Here is a 20,000-nt window from a genome sequence, read left to right on the forward strand (position 1 = left end):
CTACCTTATGTTTGAATGTATGAATGCACAATGCATTTATTGCACCAGATGATGGCTAGAGAAGCTAATTTTCATCCGTAGCATGAGACTTTTAGCTAGCATAGCTGCAGCCTGGCTGCAAGCCTAGCTCTCTGCCTAGCGCACGTGTGACAAAAAAATCAATACCTGCTCCGACCTCCTAGAGCGAGAGAACTGTTAACCGTGAGACAATCATCTCTTCTGATAATTTGGAATAGCAAAAATGCTTCAATAGGCCTGGGTTAATTAATAATAATAATACGCTTTTCAAGTTTTTCTGATTATCTCACAGTTTGCAACAACATAGGCATAATTTATTGATTTCTCCACACACAGACAAACAGAAGCCAGCACAATCCCAAACCACCCAGTCGAGGCAGCCTTCCCTTCCAGCTGTGTTTGAAAGCTACAGGAAATATGATTAAGTCTCAAAAGATGCAAAAAGACTGAACAGAGCACTAAAAAAAGCCAACAATTTAAAGTTCCATGTTCTGTCATCTATTATTCCATTACCTTTCCTTATGTTTTAGATTTTCGTGGTATCGTTTCGGTATCGGTATCGAGATATTTTGGGACAGGTATCGTATCAAAGTCATAATTTTGGTATCGTGACAACAATAGTGTGTGTGTGTATGTGTGTGCGTGTACGTGTGTGTGTGTGCGTGCGTGCGTGCGTGCGTGTGTGTGTGCGTGCGTGCGTGTCTGTGTGTGCATGTCTGTCTGTGTGGGTGTGTATGTGTGGGTGTATGTGTGTGTGTGCGTTTGTGCGTGCGTGCGTGTGTGTGTGTGCATGTCTGTCTGTGTGTGTGTGGGTGTATGTGTGTGTGTGTGTGGGTGTGTGTGTTCGTACGTGCGTTTGTGCGTGTGCAGTATGTGTTTGGTCTTGGGGTATAGAGAGGCCAGCAGTACCCTGATACAGTGTTGTAGTACTCGACTCCTGGACGTGGACTCGAGTGCTGATTTTCAGGACTCGTGACTCGACTTGGACTTGAGCAATGATGACTTGGGCTTGAGCACGGATGACTTGGACTTGAGCACGGATGACTTGGACTTGAGCACTGATGACTTGGACTTGGACTCAAACATTAACTGCATTCAGACTCAGAGAAGACGACTCTTGTCAGTCTATTTCCTGTCAGTCTATTTTTTCCCTCTTTTTTCACAGCACCCTTCTTAGTAGCGGTTCCCTATTTCGATTGGTTTGTTTCAAACAAGTGTCATCATATCCTCACCTCTCATGATCGAACAACGTCACCAGTCCCATGACGTGACTGAGTGGAACAACTAGGAACTCCACCCAGACTTGATGACCCAGACTCGAGCGCTGGGGACTCGAGACTCGACGACAACGCTGCCACCAGCCAGCGCCATATTCAAGAGCCAATCACAACCCTGCTGGCCCAGTACCTCTACTCTGATTGGAGGGTCATCACTCCCCTCCCTCTCTCCTACAGGATCCATGTGAGGACAAAAGGCACAAGGACATCTGGTCCAAAGAGAAGACTTGCGACCGCTTCCCCAAACTGCTCATCATTGGTCCTCAGAAGACAGGTGAGAGAGAGAACTGACCAATCAGCCAGAATCAGTTACAGGAAATCAGTCCTGAAGAGTCTTCTGTTTGCCTGACTAACCTGTGTGTGTGTGTGTGTGTGTGTGTGTGTGTGTGTGTGTGTGTGTGTGCGTGTGTGTGCGTGTGCGTGCGTGTGCGTGCGTGCGTGCGTGCGTGCGTGTATGTGCGCGTGCGCGTGTGTGCAGGTACCACAGCGCTCTACCTGTTCCTAGGCATGCACCCTGACCTCACCAGTAATTACCCCAGCAAGGAGACCTTCGAGGAGATCCAGTTCTTCAACGGACACAACTACCACCGAGGCATCGACTGGTGGGTGGACAGCCCTCACATTATCTACCCCTAACCATCACACTATCTACCCCTAACCATCACATTATCTACCCCTAACCATCACATTATCTACCCCTAACTATCACATTATCTACCCCTAACCATCACATTATCTACCCCTAACCATCACATTATCTACCCCTAACTATCAAATTATCTACCCCTAACCATCACATTATCTACCCCTAACCATCACATTATCTACCCCTAACCATCACATTATCTACCCCTAACCATCACATTATCTACCCCTAACCATCACACTATCTACCCCTAACCATCACATTATCTACCCCTAACTATCAAATTATCTACCCCTAACCATCACATTATCTATCCCTTACCATCACATTATCTACCCCTAACCATCACACTATCTACCCCTAACCATCACACTATCTACCCCTAACCATCACATTATCTATCCCTTACCATCACACTATCTACCCCTAACCATCACACTATCTACCCCTAACCATCACATTATCTACCCCTAACCATCACATTATCTACCCCTAACCATCACACTATCTACCCCTAACCATCACACTATCTACCCCTAACTATCACATTATCTACCCCTAACCATCACACTATCTAACATCGAGACACCCCTAACATCGAGACAGTTAGTCCCCGGAGGCGCTGCTCTGTGGCGACCCGGGCTCTAGTGCTGCTGCTGCCTTAAGCGTTTTATTGTTTTTGTTTATTGTTTATTGTTTTGTGTACTGTTTATCGTTTCTAGCAGTATTGTACAAAGCAGTCAAGTTTAACACAGGGCTTTTCAGTTCTTTCTGGGACTTACGAAAGCTGGCTTCCAGCCAGCAACTGGGGTGCGAGGCGTGCTAGCTAACTAGCCTAGCACCTTGAGTGCCCAGTGGGGCTAACAAACCCCTAGGAACTGTCTCTGCTTGTCTGGGAACTCTACTGGAGTCATGGCAGCACTGTGGATGCTTGTACTGTTCTTTGTCATGGGGGAACTCCTGTGCACAAGTGGGTTCGAAACTCTCCCCACAAACACGGCAGTGCCCTATGTCTACACCAGAGAGGCACTGCTCTCCCTCCGGTCTCAAGGGATCACACCGCCGCCGAACCTCCCTGCGGCCGTCTCCAGCAGCCCCGTCGGGGGAATCAGACGGAGGAAGAGGGGAAGGAAAGGCGGCGTCAGGCAACGCGTCCGCAGAAGGGGAAACAAGCCCCCGCTGCCTTCGATCATCCTGAGCAACGTGCGCTCGCTTCGAAATAAAATGGATGAGCTCCGTGTACACGCTAGATTTAGCCATGAATACCGGGAGGCTAATATCATGGTGTTCACCGAAACATGGTTACGAGAGGACATACCTAACTCCATGCTGGAGCTGGAGGGCTTCTCGTCAATACGAGCCGATCGTGAGGCTACGTCTGGGAAGTCCAGAGGAGGAGGTCTCAGTGTGTATGTGAGTAACAGCTGGTGTAGCCAATACACAATCAGAGAAAAATACTGTGACCCCGATCTTGAACTGCTTTGTCTCTCCATGAGACCGTTTTACCTTCCGAGGGAATTCGGTAATATTGTCATTTGTGCAGCTTATGTACCGCCCAGTGCAAATGCTGCCAGAGCTGCTAATAAACTTGCAGACTGTGTTCACAAACAAATGCAACGCACTCCCGGTGCCCCTGTGTTCGTACTCGGGGATCTGAACCACTGTAGACTGGAGCCAGCTCTACCTGGGTTTCACCAATATGTGAAATGTGGCACTAGGAAAAAAAACGTGTTGGACAAATGTTATGGGAACATAAAAAATGCTTACAGAGCCAAGGCTCTCCCCCCTCTTTCCAATTCTGATCACTCGACCATCCAACTCATGCCCACTTATAAGTCTGCTCTTAAGTCCAGTAAGCCTGTCCAAAAAACTGTGTTACAGTGGTCAGAGGACAGTGTGGAGTCCTTGAAGGGCTGCTTCCTTTGTACGGACTGGAGCATCTTTCATGAGTTGGAATTAAATGAGGCTACGGAGACTGTAACGGACTACATCAATTTCTGTGTGGACAATGTTGTCCCTAAAAAGTCCATCCTTCACTTCCCTAACAACAAGCCCTATATTACCAAGGAGGTAAAAGTTTGTATTAACAACAAGAAAGTGGCTTTTAAAAATGGGGATAGGGGGGGTATGGCTGCAGCTCAAAAGGAGCTAAATCGAATGTTGACACAGGCCAAAAGAAACCACCGAGCTGCACTGGAAGAGAGTGTAGGCTCCATGAACAGTAAGGGTCTATGGGACCACATGAAAAAGATAACAAACATGAACTCTAACCGTAATCAGATTGTGTCACTGGATGAACTAGCCAAAGCCAATGAATTGAATGTCTTTTTCCTACGTCATGACACTGTCTTTACTGAGCAGGATTTTAACATTAATTCTATTGAGTGTAATGATCATGAGCGTCTTATTATTGATCCTCAACAAATTCAATTGGTCTTCAGCAAGGTAGGCAACAAAAAATCAACGGGGCCTGATGGCTTGCCCGCCTTGCTGTTAAAAAAGTGCTCTGAAGAGCTTACTGCGGCCTGGTGCCCTATTTTTCAACAGTCTGTTGACAAACATATGGTTCCTGATATATGGAAAAAATCAATAATTATTCCTATCCCCAAAGTATCTTGTCCTTCTGTAAACAAGGACTATAGACCCATTGCTCTAACTTGTGGGGTTATGAAATGTTTTGAGAGAGTCATAGTTAATTCCCTAAAGTCTCAGGTGGCCTCCTCTATGGATCCCCTACAATTTGCTTATAGGGCTGGGCGCAGCACGGAGGATGCTGTAGTAAGCATTACCCACCTAATAAGTAAACACTTGGAGGAACCTAAAGCTTACGCACGTGTCCTTTTTGCAGACTTCAGTTCTGCTTTCGATACGGTCTGTCCTTTGCTACTTGTAAAAAAGCTAAACAACATGAATGTAAATCCATTCATCATCAGATGGTTCCACTCCTTGTTGACAAACAGATCTCAACAGGTCAAGGTAAATTCTGTACTGTCAAGTTCTAAAATGTGTAGCACTGGTGTGCCACAGGGGGGGGTGAGTTCACCCTTCCTCTTCACTGCCTACACAAATGACTGCAGAAGTAGTCAGCCAAACAACTACATCTTGAAATTTTCTGATGATACTGTAATAGTCAGCCTGCTGTCGGGTGCTGAACGCCCTGAGGGATACATTAGAGAGATCAATAACTTTAAAGAGTGGTGTGAAAACAGCCACCTCATGTTAAACACCACTAAAACCAAAGAAATGGTCTTCGATCCTAAAACTGTCTGCCCCCATGAGCCAGTGCTCATGGGAGGCACGCAAATTGAGCAGGTTGTATCTTACAAATACTTGGGGATCCAAATGGACAACCAGCTAAAATGGAATGTCCACTTGGATTATCTGTGTGCCCAATTGGCACAACGCCTGCATTTTCTACGCAGGCTCAGGCTCTTTGGTGTGAGTAAAGGAGTCATGACTACTTTCTATGATGCAGTGCTAGGGAGCATCATTAGATACGGTATGGCTGCTTGGTTTGGGACACTCTCTGTCCAGCTCAAATCGAGAATAGCCAAAATGGAAAAAACAGCCATGAAGGTAATTGGTAAAAAATATTCTCCATCTCTCCAGACTATCTTTGAGAATACGGTGCTCAGTCTAGCAAATAGAGTGTTGTCTGACCCCACACATCTGTTATATTCTGAGTATGAGCTGCTGCCCTCTGGTAGACGTTATAGAGCGTGCCGTTGCAAGAGCAACCGTCTCAAACTTTCTTTCCTTCCCACTTCAATTGTCTTATTGAACAATCGCCATATAGTTCATAGCTCTTAGTGGGACAGTCTGTGATACTTTCCTGTGTTTACTCTTATACACTTGCACTTTTGCTTTGCACCTTGTGAAACTATGTTGATTACTTTGTACTTGCTGCTACTGTGTATTGCTGCTACTGTGTATTGTCTGTGTGTTTTTTTAAAACGTTGATGTACAACTGCACTTTTGCCCAAGACAAATTTCCCTGCGGGGACAATAAAGTATATCTCATCATCTCATCATCTACCCCTAACCATCACATTATCTACCCCTAACCATCACATTATCTAGCCCTAACCATCACATTATCTACCCCTAACCATCACACTATCTACCCCTAACCATCACATTATCTACCCCTAACCATCACATTATCTACCCCTAACCATCACATTATCTACCCCTAACCATCACATTATCTACCCCTAACCATCACACTATCTACCCCTAACCATCACATTATCTACCCCTAACCATCACATTATCTACCCCTAACCATCACATTATCTACCCCTAACTACCCCTAACCATCACATTATCTACCCCTAACCATCACATTATCTACCCCTACCCATCACATTATCTACCCCTAACCATCACATTATCTACCCCTAACTATCACATTATCTACCCCTAACCATCACATTATCTACCCCTAACCATCACATTATCTACCCCTAACTATCACATTATCTATCCCTTACCATCACATTATCTACCCCTAACCATCACATTATCTACCCCTAACTATCACATTATCTACCCCTAACCATCACATTATCTACCCCTAACCATCACATTATCTACCCCTAACATCACATTATCTAGCCCTAACCATCACATTATCTACCCCTAACCATCACATTATCTACCCCTAACCATCACATTATCTAGCCCTAACCCTAACCATCACATTATCTAGCCCTAATCCTAACCATCACATTATCTAACCCTAAAACAATGAGATGTACAAGTTTGATTCTAGAAGTCGTGTCGCGAAACCCAGAAAAATCTGCCTTGCATCCCATCTGTCCGTTCGTCTGTGTGCGTGGGGCTGCGTCTCCACGCCGAGCGACTGGCTGGCTCTCCCATCTGCCTGGCCTGCTTAGACACCCTCATCTCCTCCGTTCTCCCATCTGCCTGGCCTGCTTAGACACCCTCATCTCCTCCGTTCTCCCATCTGCCTGGCCTGCTTAGACATCCTCATCTCCTCCGTTCTCCCATCTGCCTGGCCTGCTTAGACATCCTCATCTCCTTCCCCAGCATCCTGCTGTGTGCCTCTCTCTCAGGCCCTCTGTCTCCGCCCTGCAGGTACATGGAGTACTTCCCCCTGCCCTCCAACTCCAGCTCCGACTACTACTTCGAGAAGAGCGCCAACTACTTCGACTCGGAGGTGGCGGCGAGGCGGGCAGCGGCCCTCCTGCCCAAAGCCAAGATCATCACCATCCTCATCAACCCTGCGGACCGGGCCTACTCCTGGTACCAGGTGAGTCCGGCCTAGAAGCTAGCGCTCCAGAGAACCCACTAGAACCATTGTTCTTGCACCCGTCCCCCCATCCTCTCTCCTCCTCTCTTCCTCTCACATCCTCCTTTCCTCTTCTCCTTCCTTCCTCACCACCTGTCTCTCTCAACTCCTCCCCCCTCACAATCACCTGTCTCTCTCAACTCCTCCCCCCTCACAATCATCTCTCTCTCAACTCCTCCCCCCTCACAATCACCTGTCTCTCAACTCCTCCCCCCTCACAATCACCTGTCTCTCTCAACTCCTCCCCCCTCACAATCACATGTCTCTCTCAACTCCTCTCCCCTCACAATCACAATGCTTTTATTGCCATTTGTATTTGACATAAATAGGATTTTTGGTGACATTGTGGAGCCAACAACAACACAACAATGGACCAGTGCAAATGGACAGAGCAAAATACAAACAGTGCAAAACTAGCAGTGCATTTGGCCTAGAAAAGAGACAGTAGTAGTCAGTACAGTACAGTGCAAAAATGCAGGGGGCAGGGGAGAGAGTCAGAGGGGAGCCTTGTTGATAAGGCTGATGGTCGAGGGGAAAAAGCTGGTGATGGGAGAAGGTGAGGATGGACTCGATGATGGAGGTGTAGAATTGAACCATCATGGTTTCTTAAGCTGCCACAGGAAGTACATCCTCTGCTTAGCCTTCTTAATCAGAGTGCTGATGTCCAGTTCCCACTTGAGGTCCAGGGAAATGACAGAACCCAGGAAGCGGAAGGAGCCCACGGCGGAAACTAGGGAGTCACACAGGGTGGGGGGGGTGGGGGGGGCTGAGTTCTTCCTGAAGTCCACCACCATGTCCACCGTCTTTAGAGCGTTAAGCTCCAGGTTGTTCCGGCCGCACCAGGTCAGCAGCTGTTCAGTCTCCCGCCTGTAGGTGGCATAGATGAGTCCTATGAGGGTGGTGTCGTCCGCAAACTTCAGGAGCTTCACGGACTGGTGGCTGCAGGTGCAGCTGTTCCTGTACAGTGAGAACAGTAGGGGGGGAAGAACACAGCCCTGGGGGGCGCCGGTACTGGTGGACCAGGAAGTCCGTAATCCACTGTCCCTCTCTCTTCCCCCCCCCTCCCTAACTCCGCCCCAGCACCAACGAGCCCACAACGACCCCGTGGCCCTGAAGTACACCTTCCATGACGTCATCACCGCCGGACGCCAGGCGCCTGTCAAGCTGCGGGTCCTGCAGAGCCGCTGTCTGGTACCGGGCTGGTACGCCACACACCTGGACCGCTGGCTCGCCCACTACCACCCCGGACAGGTAAGCTTGACCGCTGGCTCGCCCACTACCACCCCGGACAGGTGAGCTTGACCGCTGGCTCGCCCACTACCACCCCGGACAGGTGAGCTTGACCGCTGCCTCGCCCACTACCACCCCGGACAGGTGAGCTTGACCGCTGGCTCGCCCACTACCACCCCGGACAGGTGAGCACGGCCACCTCACCCCTCCTCCAGAGCAGGTTCAACCAGGCTGACATGCCCGTGTGTGTGTGTGTGTGTGTGTGTGTGTGTGTGTGTGTGTGTGTGTGTGTGCGTGTGCATGCGTGTGCGCGTGCACGTGCGTGTGTGTGTGTGTTCCATTAGATCCTGGTTCTGGATGGGCAGGTTCTGAGGACGGAGCCGGCGGCGATGATGGACAAGATCCAGAAGTTTCTGGGTCTGACCAACACTCTGAACTACCACAAGATCCTGGCGTGAGTCCTGCACACTAACACACACTACTGAACACCAGGGACTCACACAACACAACATCACAACTGGAACACAACTTTACATTATTAACACTACATCATAAACACAACTTTATATAGCAAATACTATTTTACTCCACAAACACATTACATCAAGGAAGCTTTGCATCAGAAACACGGCCTTACATCGAAAACGCACATGAATGTAACAAATACAGCTTTACAACACAAACACAACTTTTCATCACATCTCTAAATCGTCAGATTAAACTCGACCGACGGACCTTTCTCTGACCACGCTTCCGTGTGATCTTCCCTCTGCCATTTTAGAACCTTGTGAGAAACACCAGGAGGAGGACAGAAACATTTCAACAGTATTCAGACAGCCATTTTGTGAGCTGCAAACTTACCTGTGCGTCCTCCATCTTGTGTGTGTGTGTGTGTGCGTGTGTGTGTGCGTGCATGCGCGTGCGTATGTGTCTGTGTGTGTGCGTGTGTGTGCGTGTGTGTGTGTCCAGGTTTGACCCTAAGAAGGGTTTCTGGTGCCAGCTGATGGACGGGGGGAAGACGAAGTGCCTGGGCAAGAGTAAAGGCCGCAGGTACCCCGACATGGACGCAGACGTAAGTGTTCACACACACACACGCTCTCACACACACACACACTCTCACTCACACACACTCTCACTCACACACACAGTGCTAGATCAATTGTTAATTATATTGATATGGATTTTTGTTCCTCTGGTATTTCAATCTGTCTCTCTCCCTATCTCTCCCTTCCTCTCTCTCCTTCTCCCCTCCCTCTCTCCCCCTCCCCTCCCCTACCTCCCTCTCTCCCCCTCCCCTCCCTCCCTCTCTCCCTCTCTCCCTCCCTCTCTCCCCCTCCCCTCCCTCTCTCTCTCCCTCCCTCTCTCCCTCCCTCCCTCTCTCCCCCTCCCCTCCCTCTCTCTCTCCCTCCCTCTCTCCCCCTCCCCTTCCTCTCTCCCCCTCCCCTTCCTCTCTCCCCCTCCCCTCCCTCTCTCTCTCCCTCCCTCCCTCTCTCCCCCTCCCCTCCCTCTCTCTCTCCCTCCCTCTCTCCCCCTCCCCTTCCTCTCTCCTCCTCCCCTTCCTCTCTCCCCCTCCCCTCCCCTCCCTCCCTCTCTCCCCCTCCCCTCCCTCCCTCTCTCCCTCCCTCTCTCCCCTCCCTCCCTCTCTCCCTCCCTCTCTCCCCCTCCCCTCACTCTCTCTCTCCCTCCCTCTCCCCCTCCCCTCCCTCTCTCTCTCCCTCCGTCTCTCCCCCTCCCCTCCCTCCCTCTCTCCCTCCCTCTCCCCCTCCCCTCCCTCTCTCTCTCCCTCCCTCTCTCCCCCTCCCCTCACTCTCTCTCTCCCTCCCTCTCTCCCCCTCCCCTCCCTCCCTCTCTCCCTCCCTCTCTCCCCCTCACCTCCCTCTCTCTGTTAGTCGCGCTCCTTCCTGAGAGAGCACTACAGAGACCACAATATCGAGCTGTCCAAGCTGCTGTACAAGATGGGCCAGCCCCTCCCCAGCTGGCTCCGGCAGGAACTGCTCCACTCCAGGTAGCCCAGGGACCCCAGGGGCCCCCGGGGGCCCCCAGCCCGGCCGGACCCCCTCCTCTCTGGGCTGGGAGAGACGGGGGCCGGGACACCAGAGGAGAGAGCAGAGCTCCGGGACTGTGGGGTCCACTCCAGTTGGACTGAGCACGCCCTCCCCCAGGAGAACCCCCCCCCCCATCCCAGGGGGACACGACGTGGTCTGGGAGCGCCAGGACAGACAGCAGTCCCGCCTGTCTCACCCAGACTCTTCCACTGGTGACCTGGGGAGCAGGGCTGATACCACACACACACACACACACACACACAGACTGATGTATCCCAGCCCCCCTCCTCAGGAGAGGACCGGGGGGGTGAGGGGGGAGAGGAACGGACTCTTCTCAGAAAGACTGAACGGCAGAGTGGCCCCTTCATACAGGAAAGAGGCGGGGCTGCCGATTCCTGACTTCTTGTGCTTACGCACAAACACACACCACACACACACACACCACACACACCACACAAACACACACACACCACATGCACGCGCAAACACACACACACACACACACACACACACACACACAAGCCAATCATGGATGTCCAAGTGCCAGAGTGGAATGTTTAATCTGAAATAATTTCTACAGATTTTGTTGATACTTCTCATTCCGATGAACACTCATATTCTGCTGGATGTTTGCATACATGGCCCTGGTTCTGGTCCTGGTCCTGGTCCTGGTCCTGGTCCTAGTCCTAGTCCTAGTCCTGGTTCTGGCCCTGGCCCTGGCCCTGGCCCTGGTCCTAGTCCTAGTTCTGATCCTGGTCCTCGTCCTGGTTGTGATCTTATAGCAGGGTTCTGTGTCTCTATCTCTGCTCATGTCTCATCACCTGGAAACACAGGGAGCAGGGTCTTCTCCGGTTACCATGACTACCACAGGCCAATCAAGTCATCATAAATAACTGTCCGTGTGAATAGAGAAGAAGGATAATGATGATGATGATGAGTTACGTGGAGAGATGAGCTGGCCCAATTTGAGCCAGAGGAATGTTCCAGGTGGTCCGTGGTTCTGTAACTGCCTTAATAAAACATGAAAACATGAATAAAACTATAGATCAGTCCAGTTCCCTGACGACGATGAGTAGAGAGGGAGGTTTGTGGAGTAGAGCTCACTTTAGACGCGCACCACTGGGGGTGCACAGGCACATTTGGTCAAATAACGCAAAGTGTAGACTGCATGATTATTATACGGCCTTAATAGGTGGAGACAGTAATATATCACTCTAAGGACACACATCATCATCATCACTATCACTGTTGCCTGAAGCAGGGTTGGAGTGTAAACTACACATCCTGCATCAGGCTCTCTCTGTGTTCTCCAACTAGCAATAACAGACGTACAGATGGGGGTTAAGAGGGAGAGAGAGGGTGGAGAGAGAGAGAGAGAGAGGGGGGGGGGGTGGAGAGAGAGGCAGGGAGTAGTCTGGCAGACGAGACTCGGCTGACCTTGCTGCAATCCTCAATCCTCAACTGGAACCTTTCGAACGCGAGAGAGAAAGAGAGCACTTTACATTTCTCATCTTTTATTTGTCAAGATTGGATGATTGTAAAATAACAGTGTTTTTATATCTCTGTTGGTTACCGTGGATACAGATGCTACATGGCAGAGCATATCTGGGAGTTGACGATGTCGTCGTTGTTTCTTTACTGAGGTGTTGTGGTTTCTTTAACCTGACAACACCTTGTTCTCTCACACTAAGGGCCCTGTCATGCTGGAGCAACACTGGTCAAACTGGAGCCAAGACGACCGTAATACTGAGAATACTCTGCTGTGGAATTATTACATTGACTTCCTCAAAAATGATTCCCTGGAGAGGAGATCATCAGTTTGTGTAAACATATGTGTGTGACAAGATGTGCTATCATGGCTATCCCAGACTTTTTTTAGGTGCTTGCTCCTCTATTCTAGGTATTACATTGTTTGCTCATTGCTCCGCACCAGCAAAATGGGGCCCGAATGTTCACCTAGAAGCACAATATTTATTTGACCAGTAGGGGGCACTCTCTCCCAGCCCAGGGGTGGGAGGGAGTACTTCTGTAGCATCCAGGAATGTGAAGGTCCATATAACACTTCAACCATCCGATGTCTCCCTGGTCTCTGTGATTAACATGGAGCCCGAGGGGCCTCGATCCACATGGGCTGTGTTTCCAGGTACCAAGTCATGCACCTGGTGTGTTGACACACACACACACACGCATGAACATGTGCTGCTCTCATTTTAGTCTGCTCCAGGAGCTAACACACACCTCACTTAACATGGCTCCTATCCCTCAGTAACTCCTGTGGATCAATGCAATATTCTGGTTATTAGCGTTCTGGTTCAGAGTTTCAGGGAGGGCGTTTGATCCTGGCCCCCTGTTGTGGGATATGAAATAGTCATTGACGTTATGGAAATAATAATAATAATCTTCTGGACTGTACAATCAGTTGTTGTTAATACCTTTTTTATTGTTGGTAGCTGATATTTTTGTGATTTTTAATTTACAAATAAAGAAACCACTGTCTTTTTAACTTTCTCTGTCTTGCCTATTTCATTTTTGAATATATGACTTTTGAATCCATGACAAGTATCCAATTGTTCGAATCCCCAGGTGGGACAATCCCTAGCAACAAGTGAACCGTACTATAGAATATACATTTGGAGGGCAACAGTGCGCCTGTGAACGTTACCACCCCATACCATTATTCTGGTGAGCAAGGCAAACCAGAGACAAAGTTGGCTAGCATCTTTGATCACTGCTTTCACATGGCACCACTTGTGGAATATATAGAGTACAAAAAATATGTTGTAATTTACTGAAAAACAAACTTGGTCATGAATAGGATGTATGTAATCTGACCTAGATTTTAAGGAGTAACCGAGCGGTACATCCCCTCTTAACGGTGAACATACACCTCCATACCGCTAGGAGACAGTACAGACGAGGAGGACAGGCAATTTCCGGAGGAAAGGCTTGAACCGTCAACCCGGTAGCGCTAGCTCTTTCCTTTCCTGTTTCGGCTTTCTAAAGAGACACACATAGGTAAATTATCACCCAAATTTTATCTGAATTAATCCATCTTGCCCGAAAACATTAGTTGTCCATTGATGTTTGACATTAATATTTGGAAGTTTATCGTGTATAAAAAATAGATATTTGTTATAAATAGTTTCTGTAGCTATGTGGATTTGGCTTGGTTGTCCTCCAGCCTCAGTGGCTGTTGGGCGGCGGGCCCTGGGAAGCCGCCTGCAGAGAGACGCATGCAGGGTGGTGCTCAGCGCACGGGCTGTGGAGCTAGTTCAGCCTACTAATGTTTCTGATCGGTTTGTTGTGTTCCACAATGTGTGGCTGAAACAGGATATTGTGGGGTTATATCCGTATTATTGCGTCTTGTGGAAGCGTATGTTATCAGTTATGGAAGCTAGCTCGTAGGTTATGCTAGATAGCTAACATGTACCTGTGAGTGAGAGCGGTTAGTTATAGCTAGCAGTCGTGTTGAGATGACATGACGATGCTTCAGTCGCATTATTCCACATTCTGTCAGCGAGTTATTCGCGCACATTTGGCTTCAGCAATTTGACGCCTACGCTGATTTTCTGATGGATGCAACGTTAGCTGCACTAGCTTGGTTTTCCACAAGTGGTGCCATGTGATGGCTGTGATCAATGATGCTAGCAAACTTGAGCTAGCTGTACCCGTCATGTTCCAAAGGGTTGCATGTTGAATGCAGTGCCTGGTGAATAGTTAATCTAGTGATTTAAACCCATGTATTTTCTGTTTGTGCATATGTTCGTTTGCGAGCCAATTTATCCAGCTAGCTAACGTTAGCTAGCTAGTCAGTGTGGGTGATGCAGAAGTGACCGTGTCCCCATCTCTGCAGCAATGGCACCTCGTAAGGGTAAGGAAAAGAAGGAGGAGCAGGTGATCAGCCTGGGGCCCCAGGTGGCAGAGGGAGAGAACGTGTTCGGGGTCTGCCACATCTTTGCCTCCTTCAACGACACCTTTGTCCACGTCACTGACCTCTCTGGCAAGTATGTAACATGTCCCTCCTTTCGCTCCTAACACTTTGCTCCTAACACATCCCAGGCTGTTTGTGTGTTCAGCGGAGCGTCAGCTCAGCTTATTGTGTTCGTTCAGAATCTTGAACTTGTTCCTCGTCTCTCCCCCCCCCCCCCCCGCCAGGGAGACGATCTGCCGTGTGACCGGTGGGATGAAGGTGAAGGCCGACAGAGACGAGTCGTCCCCCTACGCCGCCATGTTGGCCGCCCAGGACGTGGCCCAGAGGTGCAAGGAGCTGGGCATCACCGCCCTGCACATCAAGCTCCGTGCCACCGGGGGCAACAGGTCAGCCACGGGACACTGCTACTACTGATGCTCCTTTACATTCTTATACCATGGCCTGGGTTAATACTCTTTTCTGATTGGCCAGCAGACGTGCGTTAAAAACGTGTATACGCACACGTAGTTCGGCTGAGGTTTAATTACCGATCGAAATTAATGCGCCGGCTTTGACAGCAACCCAAACGAGCTCATCCCATAGCCTGCTGTACCATTGCTAGCTAGCCATGAACGAAGTGTTGGATACTGCATATTTGCTGTGCAACGCATCCATTGTCCAGTTCTCAAATCTATTTGCCAACAAACTCTTTGATAGCCAGACACCTCAGTCCCCAAATAAAACTTTTTTTTCTTCACTTTGTTTTATAACGTTGGCCTATCACTGTCAGTTGAGGCTGTTAGTGGTGTAGTAGCCACATATGATTTTGTAACAGCAGTCTGAGAGTTGCAGTAAAATAAGCCAGATGTATGGCTTCTTATTCATTTACAGTATATAAGGCATTCAAATTCATTTACAGTATATAAGGCATTCAAATATCACAGTGTGAAGAGGCAATTGCTTGATTCTAATACCCTGTTGCTTCACATAATGATATGACACATCCCGTCCTCGCAAATCAACTCACAATGAACGTAAGATACGGCTGACGGTGATATACCATGACATGAAAACAATACTTTTGGAGTTGAGGACAATCTGGCTATCATACATAGTTTGTTGGCAACTAGATTTGACAGCTGGACGATTTATATGTTGCACAGCAAATATGCAGTAGCCTACACTTCGCTCATTGCTATCTAGCAATATCAGGTAGCTATAGTCAGATATATGGGTACAGTAGGCTATGGAATTAGCTAGTTTGGGTTGCTAGGCTCATTGTTTGGTTGCTAGGTCGTATCCAGGGTTGAGAGACATTGCTGAAAGCAAAGGTAACGGACAGTTTCCATTTCCACTTTCCATTTACGGTTCCAAACCCATGTTAACTATTGGATGTCATCGCTGTTCCTCCAAGAAATATGATATTCCATTTGTAATTCCATAGCAATGTGATTTAGCAGTGAGGGACTATAATGAAACTCAGCAATGAGCAACACATAAATAACATTTCTTTATATTTTAATGTAGAAAATGCGAGTAAATGGCACATTTATTTGTCTTTGGCATCAGGAAATGCACTATAAGTAAGGGATAATCAACTCATAGATGCGTGTTAAACGGTTTTAAGGCACTTTGCTGCGCGTCGGGTGGTTCTTCGCCTCCACGTCGTGCCTTAAAACCGTTTAACACACCTATGAGTTGATTATCCCTTACTTATAGTGCATTTGCTGATGGAGGGAAGGGGGTGGGTTTGGGGTGTAGCTAGCACCCACCTGGGGGATACTTGGCTGCCAGTAGGTTCTCAATCTGTATTCAGTCTTGATTGTGCTTCTTTGTCATCCTTTATATACTGGTGCTGTAACTTGATGACTTAACTAGCATATCTAGAAATTTGAACCTACCTACAGCACTCTGTAGGAGCTGGGCTCTCTCTGTCTCTCTCAGCGGTCTCTCTCCCTGCTCTCTCTGTGGAGCTTGTCATGTGAGGGCACTATGTGTGGCTGTCAGCTGTGCCACACAGCATCAGACTAGGCTATAGTTCAGACACCAGTCCACCAGGGAGGCCCTGGGCTGGGGGGGGTCTACACATGGGCCGGTCCACCAGGGAGGCCCTGGGCTGGGGGGGGTCTACACATGGGCCGGTCCACCAGGAAGGCCCTGGGCTGGGGGAGGTCTACACATGGGCCGGTCCACCAGGGAGGCCCTGGGCTGGGGGGGGTCTACACATGGGCCGGTCCACCAGGGAGGCCCTGAGCTGGGGGGGGGGTCTACACATGGGCCGGTCCACCAGGGAGGCCCTGGGCTGGGGGGGGTCTACACATGGGCCGGTCCACCAGGGAGGCCCTGAGCTGGGGGGGGGTCTACACATGGGCCGGTCCACACAGACGGGCTGATCTGGACCTCAGTCTTTAGAGTAGTCTGACCGGCTGTGCTCTGTGTTCCAGAACCAAGACCCCCGGACCCGGAGCCCAGTCTGCTCTCCGCGCCCTGGCCCGCTCCGGCATGAAGATCGGCCGCATCGGTAAGACGCGCGCACACAAACACACACACACACACACACACACACAGGTGTGCTAGTAGAAAGATCAAACTTAAACAGGCTCATTGGGATGTGTGTGTGATATTGTTGGAACCTCCTGTGTGTGAGCTACAACCCTGGGTCAGTATTTACATCAATGTTGACGTTAAGGTTCTGTTGCTTATAGCTAATTGTCAGAAGACACTGAGCAGGGGTCTCGTCATCCCAACGTTCTCCAGACAGCGTTGAGTTAAGATGTTGGGTGAGAGGCCTCACGCATAGAGATCAGTAATGAGCTTTACAGTCTACTTCTGTCTGCTACATCCTGTGATGCGCAGGGATTGGTGGAAATGCTGGCCAGACTTCCACAACCTCCTCCTCAGTCTCGCTTGTTCTCATTCAGGGTAGAGAGAAGAGGGGCACACTTTCACTGAGGGTGCTAAACTGGTTCACTGGGGGGGCATAGAAATGATCCTAGTTCTATATCTGTAGGGGTTGACCAGCTGGTAGGGGGGACTAGACCAGCTGGTAGGGGGGACTAGACCAGGGGGTAGGGGGGACTAGACCAGCTGGTAGGGGGTAGGGGTGACTAGACCAGCTGGTAGGGGGGACTAGACCAGCTGGTAGGGGGGACTAGACCAGCTGGTAGGGGGGACTAGACCAGCTGGTAGGGGGGGACTAGACCAGCTGGTAGGGGGGACTAGACCAGCTGGTAGGGGGGACTAGACCAGCTGGTAGGGGGGGACTAGATCAGCTGGTAGGGGGGACTAGACCAGCTGGTAGGGGGGACTAGACCAGCTGGTAGGGGGGACTAGACCAGCTGGTAGGGGGTAGGGGTGACTAGATCGGCTGGTAGGGGGGTGACTAGACTAGACTTGTCGCTTCTTCTCCCCTGACACCTGTCTCTCTCTCTCTCTCCCTCCAGAGGACGTCACCCCTATTCCGTCAGACAGCACCCGCAGAAAGGGAGGTCGTCGCGGCCGGCGTCTGTAAATGTTCTGTTTCTGTGGAGGTTTTCACTCAATAAAAGGTTAATTCCATTCCAGCAGCGTCCCGTGTCTTCTGTCCTAGATCCAGGCGGAGGTGTTTATTCAACTGCAGAGGAAAAAATGTCTGTCACCCTGCTTCTTTAACAGTGCCTTAGCCTGGTGCTTCTCTAGCTGACGCACCTAAAGGGCACAGTCACGCTCGTTTCACTTGAGATTATTTGGATTAAATGCTTAGTCGGGTTTATCGGCAGTTTTAAAATCACTGTCACTGTAGCCGTTTTCTCTAGTGGAAATCACGTGGCCCTTTGACGTTTTTCTGCGATTACATTTCCCGTGTAGGGAAGCGGCTATGCTGACGCTGGTTTTAAAAAGAGGATATGCAGGGTGCTCACCCCACGGGGGAGGATCAGGAAACATACGGAACAAAGGAGAAATCTGACCTCAAATGTAACTTCCTTTTTTTTAATTTTTTTATTTTTTTATTTATCCCTCCCAGGCGATGGCCTGACCGGAGGCATTATGGTTTTGGGTTGTCCGTCCATCCGTACGATATTTGTTAATGCAATATCTCAGGAACGTATAGACGGAATTTCTTCCTCTTTGGTACAAATGTTCACTGGCACTCAAGGATGAACTGCCTAGATCGTGGGAGTCAAAGGTCTGACCTCCCAAAAGGCGCTTTTGGCCTAGTGAACACGATATTTCAGGAATGGCTTGAGAGAATGTGTTCATATTTGGCCAAAATGTCCAGTTGGACAATGAGGAACTGATTGGATTTTGGTGGTCAAAGTTCAAGGTCACTGTGACCTAAAATGTGTTTTTGGCCTGATGAACACAATATCTAAGGAAAGGCTTAACAGAATTTGTTCATATTTGGGTAAAATGTCCAGTTGGACTCGAGGATTAACTGATTACATTGTGGGGGTCAAAAGTCAAGGGTTACTGACCTCACAAAAGGTGCTTTTGGCCTGCTGAACACTATCTCAAGAACGGCTTGACAGAATTTTGTACAGATTTGGCAAAAATGTCCAGTTGGACTGGTATTCAAATGTCAACTGAATGTTAAATGCAACTTCCATTGTTGGGCGGAGGCATTTAGCCGCTACGCGGTTTTTCTATATATATATTTTTTTAAACTTTGATTTGTATTGGTATTTTCAACAATAGGTTACAAAAAGGTAACACGAAGAAATAACTCTAACATGAGGCGTCGTCGAGGTCATAAGGTGTAGAACGTTTCAGTGGAATTAAACTACGAAGGCGAAAACATTTCTGGGTGATTTCCATGTCATCAAGGGAAATGCCATCAATCGCCACAGGAACACAGCCATCTGATTGGCTTATGTGTCGGTGCAGGTTATTGAGACCGAATGTTGAACTATGTCTCACAAAAACATGTTTAAATCATGAGGTAATACCAGTTCCAGATAACACTTTTTTTTCTGAGAAACTTGGTCCACAGTAACGAAGGACTTCACAGTTTCCTTTTGTGTCTAGAAAAGTCTGCTTCTTGACAACTAGTGATGTTGAGTTGGACAGCCAATGAAAAATGAACAATGTTAAAATCAAGTGATACCAGTTCCAGATAACCTGGTTTGTCTGCTGAGAAGCTTCACAGATCAAATGACTCCATATTTCTGTTTAGAAAAGTCTGCTTCCTGACAACTAGTGATGCTGCGGTGGACAGCCAATGAAAAAGGACCAAACACCCAAACAGCTCTCCATCAGGGGCTTTCCTCCCCCAGTATCAGTTCCCTGTTTCACTAGTATAAGCAGTCTGGGACAGCCCAGCCAGTGTTCAGTAACCCTGCGGACCTAGCAGATAGTGTGTTTGAAGTCTATTCTTCCATATCAGAATTAAGAGCAGAGAACGTGTTCAGTCTACTCCTCCATTCCAAGACTGTTGCAGAGTGCATCAGGATGACCTCCCAGACCGAGCCTTTGATTGGAGCAGCCAGCAAGCAGACCGCCGTGGACGTGGGAGCCCCTCTGGTGTAAGATATACAACATACTGAGCTCATACACACATGCTATAAACATACTAGTGTGTTCT

The 20,000-nt window shown here is 48.9% G+C and overlaps 3 protein-coding genes across 3 annotated transcripts in view; all 3 read left to right on the plus strand.

Annotated features, from left to right (window-relative positions):
• ndst1b (N-deacetylase/N-sulfotransferase (heparan glucosaminyl) 1b) overlaps positions 1-11,729 on the plus strand; it is a gene marked incomplete at its 5' end in the record, with an annotated part of 23,566 nt that extends 11,837 nt beyond the window's left edge. The window contains 7 exons of the mRNA XM_084448666.1: positions 1,473-1,569; positions 1,774-1,897; positions 7,042-7,216; positions 8,336-8,506; positions 8,830-8,939; positions 9,455-9,557; positions 10,375-11,729. Coding sequence (XP_084304792.1) covers positions 1,473-1,569; positions 1,774-1,897; positions 7,042-7,216; positions 8,336-8,506; positions 8,830-8,939; positions 9,455-9,557; positions 10,375-10,494 — 900 coding nt within the window. The 3' untranslated portion in view covers positions 10,495-11,729. The remainder of the gene's footprint in view (positions 1-1,472; positions 1,570-1,773; positions 1,898-7,041; positions 7,217-8,335; positions 8,507-8,829; positions 8,940-9,454; positions 9,558-10,374) is intronic.
• Positions 11,730-13,482: 1,753 nt separating this feature from the next.
• rps14 (ribosomal protein S14) lies at positions 13,483-17,998 on the plus strand. Its single transcript, XM_084444262.1, has 5 exons — positions 13,483-13,545; positions 14,384-14,534; positions 14,686-14,847; positions 16,885-16,961; positions 17,884-17,998. The coding sequence occupies exons 2-5, from the start codon at positions 14,386-14,388 to the stop codon at positions 17,949-17,951; spliced, it is 456 nt and encodes a 151-aa protein (XP_084300388.1). The 5' UTR covers positions 13,483-13,545; positions 14,384-14,385; the 3' UTR covers positions 17,952-17,998.
• A 1,766-nt stretch (positions 17,999-19,764) lies between these two features.
• Positions 19,765-20,000, plus strand: part of cd74b (CD74 molecule, major histocompatibility complex, class II invariant chain b) — a 5,108-nt gene continuing 4,872 nt past the window's right edge. The window contains exon 1 of the mRNA XM_084448559.1: positions 19,765-19,941. Within this exon, the coding sequence (XP_084304685.1) occupies positions 19,868-19,941 (74 nt within the window). The 5' untranslated portion in view covers positions 19,765-19,867. The remainder of the gene's footprint in view (positions 19,942-20,000) is intronic.

The sequence above is a fragment of the Borostomias antarcticus genome (genome assembly GCF_949987555.1).
Source record: "Borostomias antarcticus genome assembly, chromosome: 1".
In the NCBI taxonomy this organism is placed as follows: Eukaryota; Metazoa; Chordata; class Actinopteri; order Stomiiformes; family Stomiidae; genus Borostomias; species Borostomias antarcticus.

What these genes read in the sequence shown, in the direction of transcription:
- rps14 (XM_084444262.1), top strand. Translation starts at nt 14,386, where the DNA reads ATGGCACCTCGTAAGGGTAAGGAAAAGAAGGAGGAGCAGGTGATCAGC. An exon ending in CGTGCCACCGGGGGCAACAG is followed by an intron (nt 14,848 to 16,884) that starts GTCAGCCACGGG and finishes TCTGTGTTCCAG; the next exon opens with AACCAAGACCCCCGGACCCG. An exon ending in CATGAAGATCGGCCGCATCG is followed by an intron (nt 16,962 to 17,883) that starts GTAAGACGCGCG and finishes CTCTCCCTCCAG; the next exon opens with AGGACGTCACCCCTATTCCG.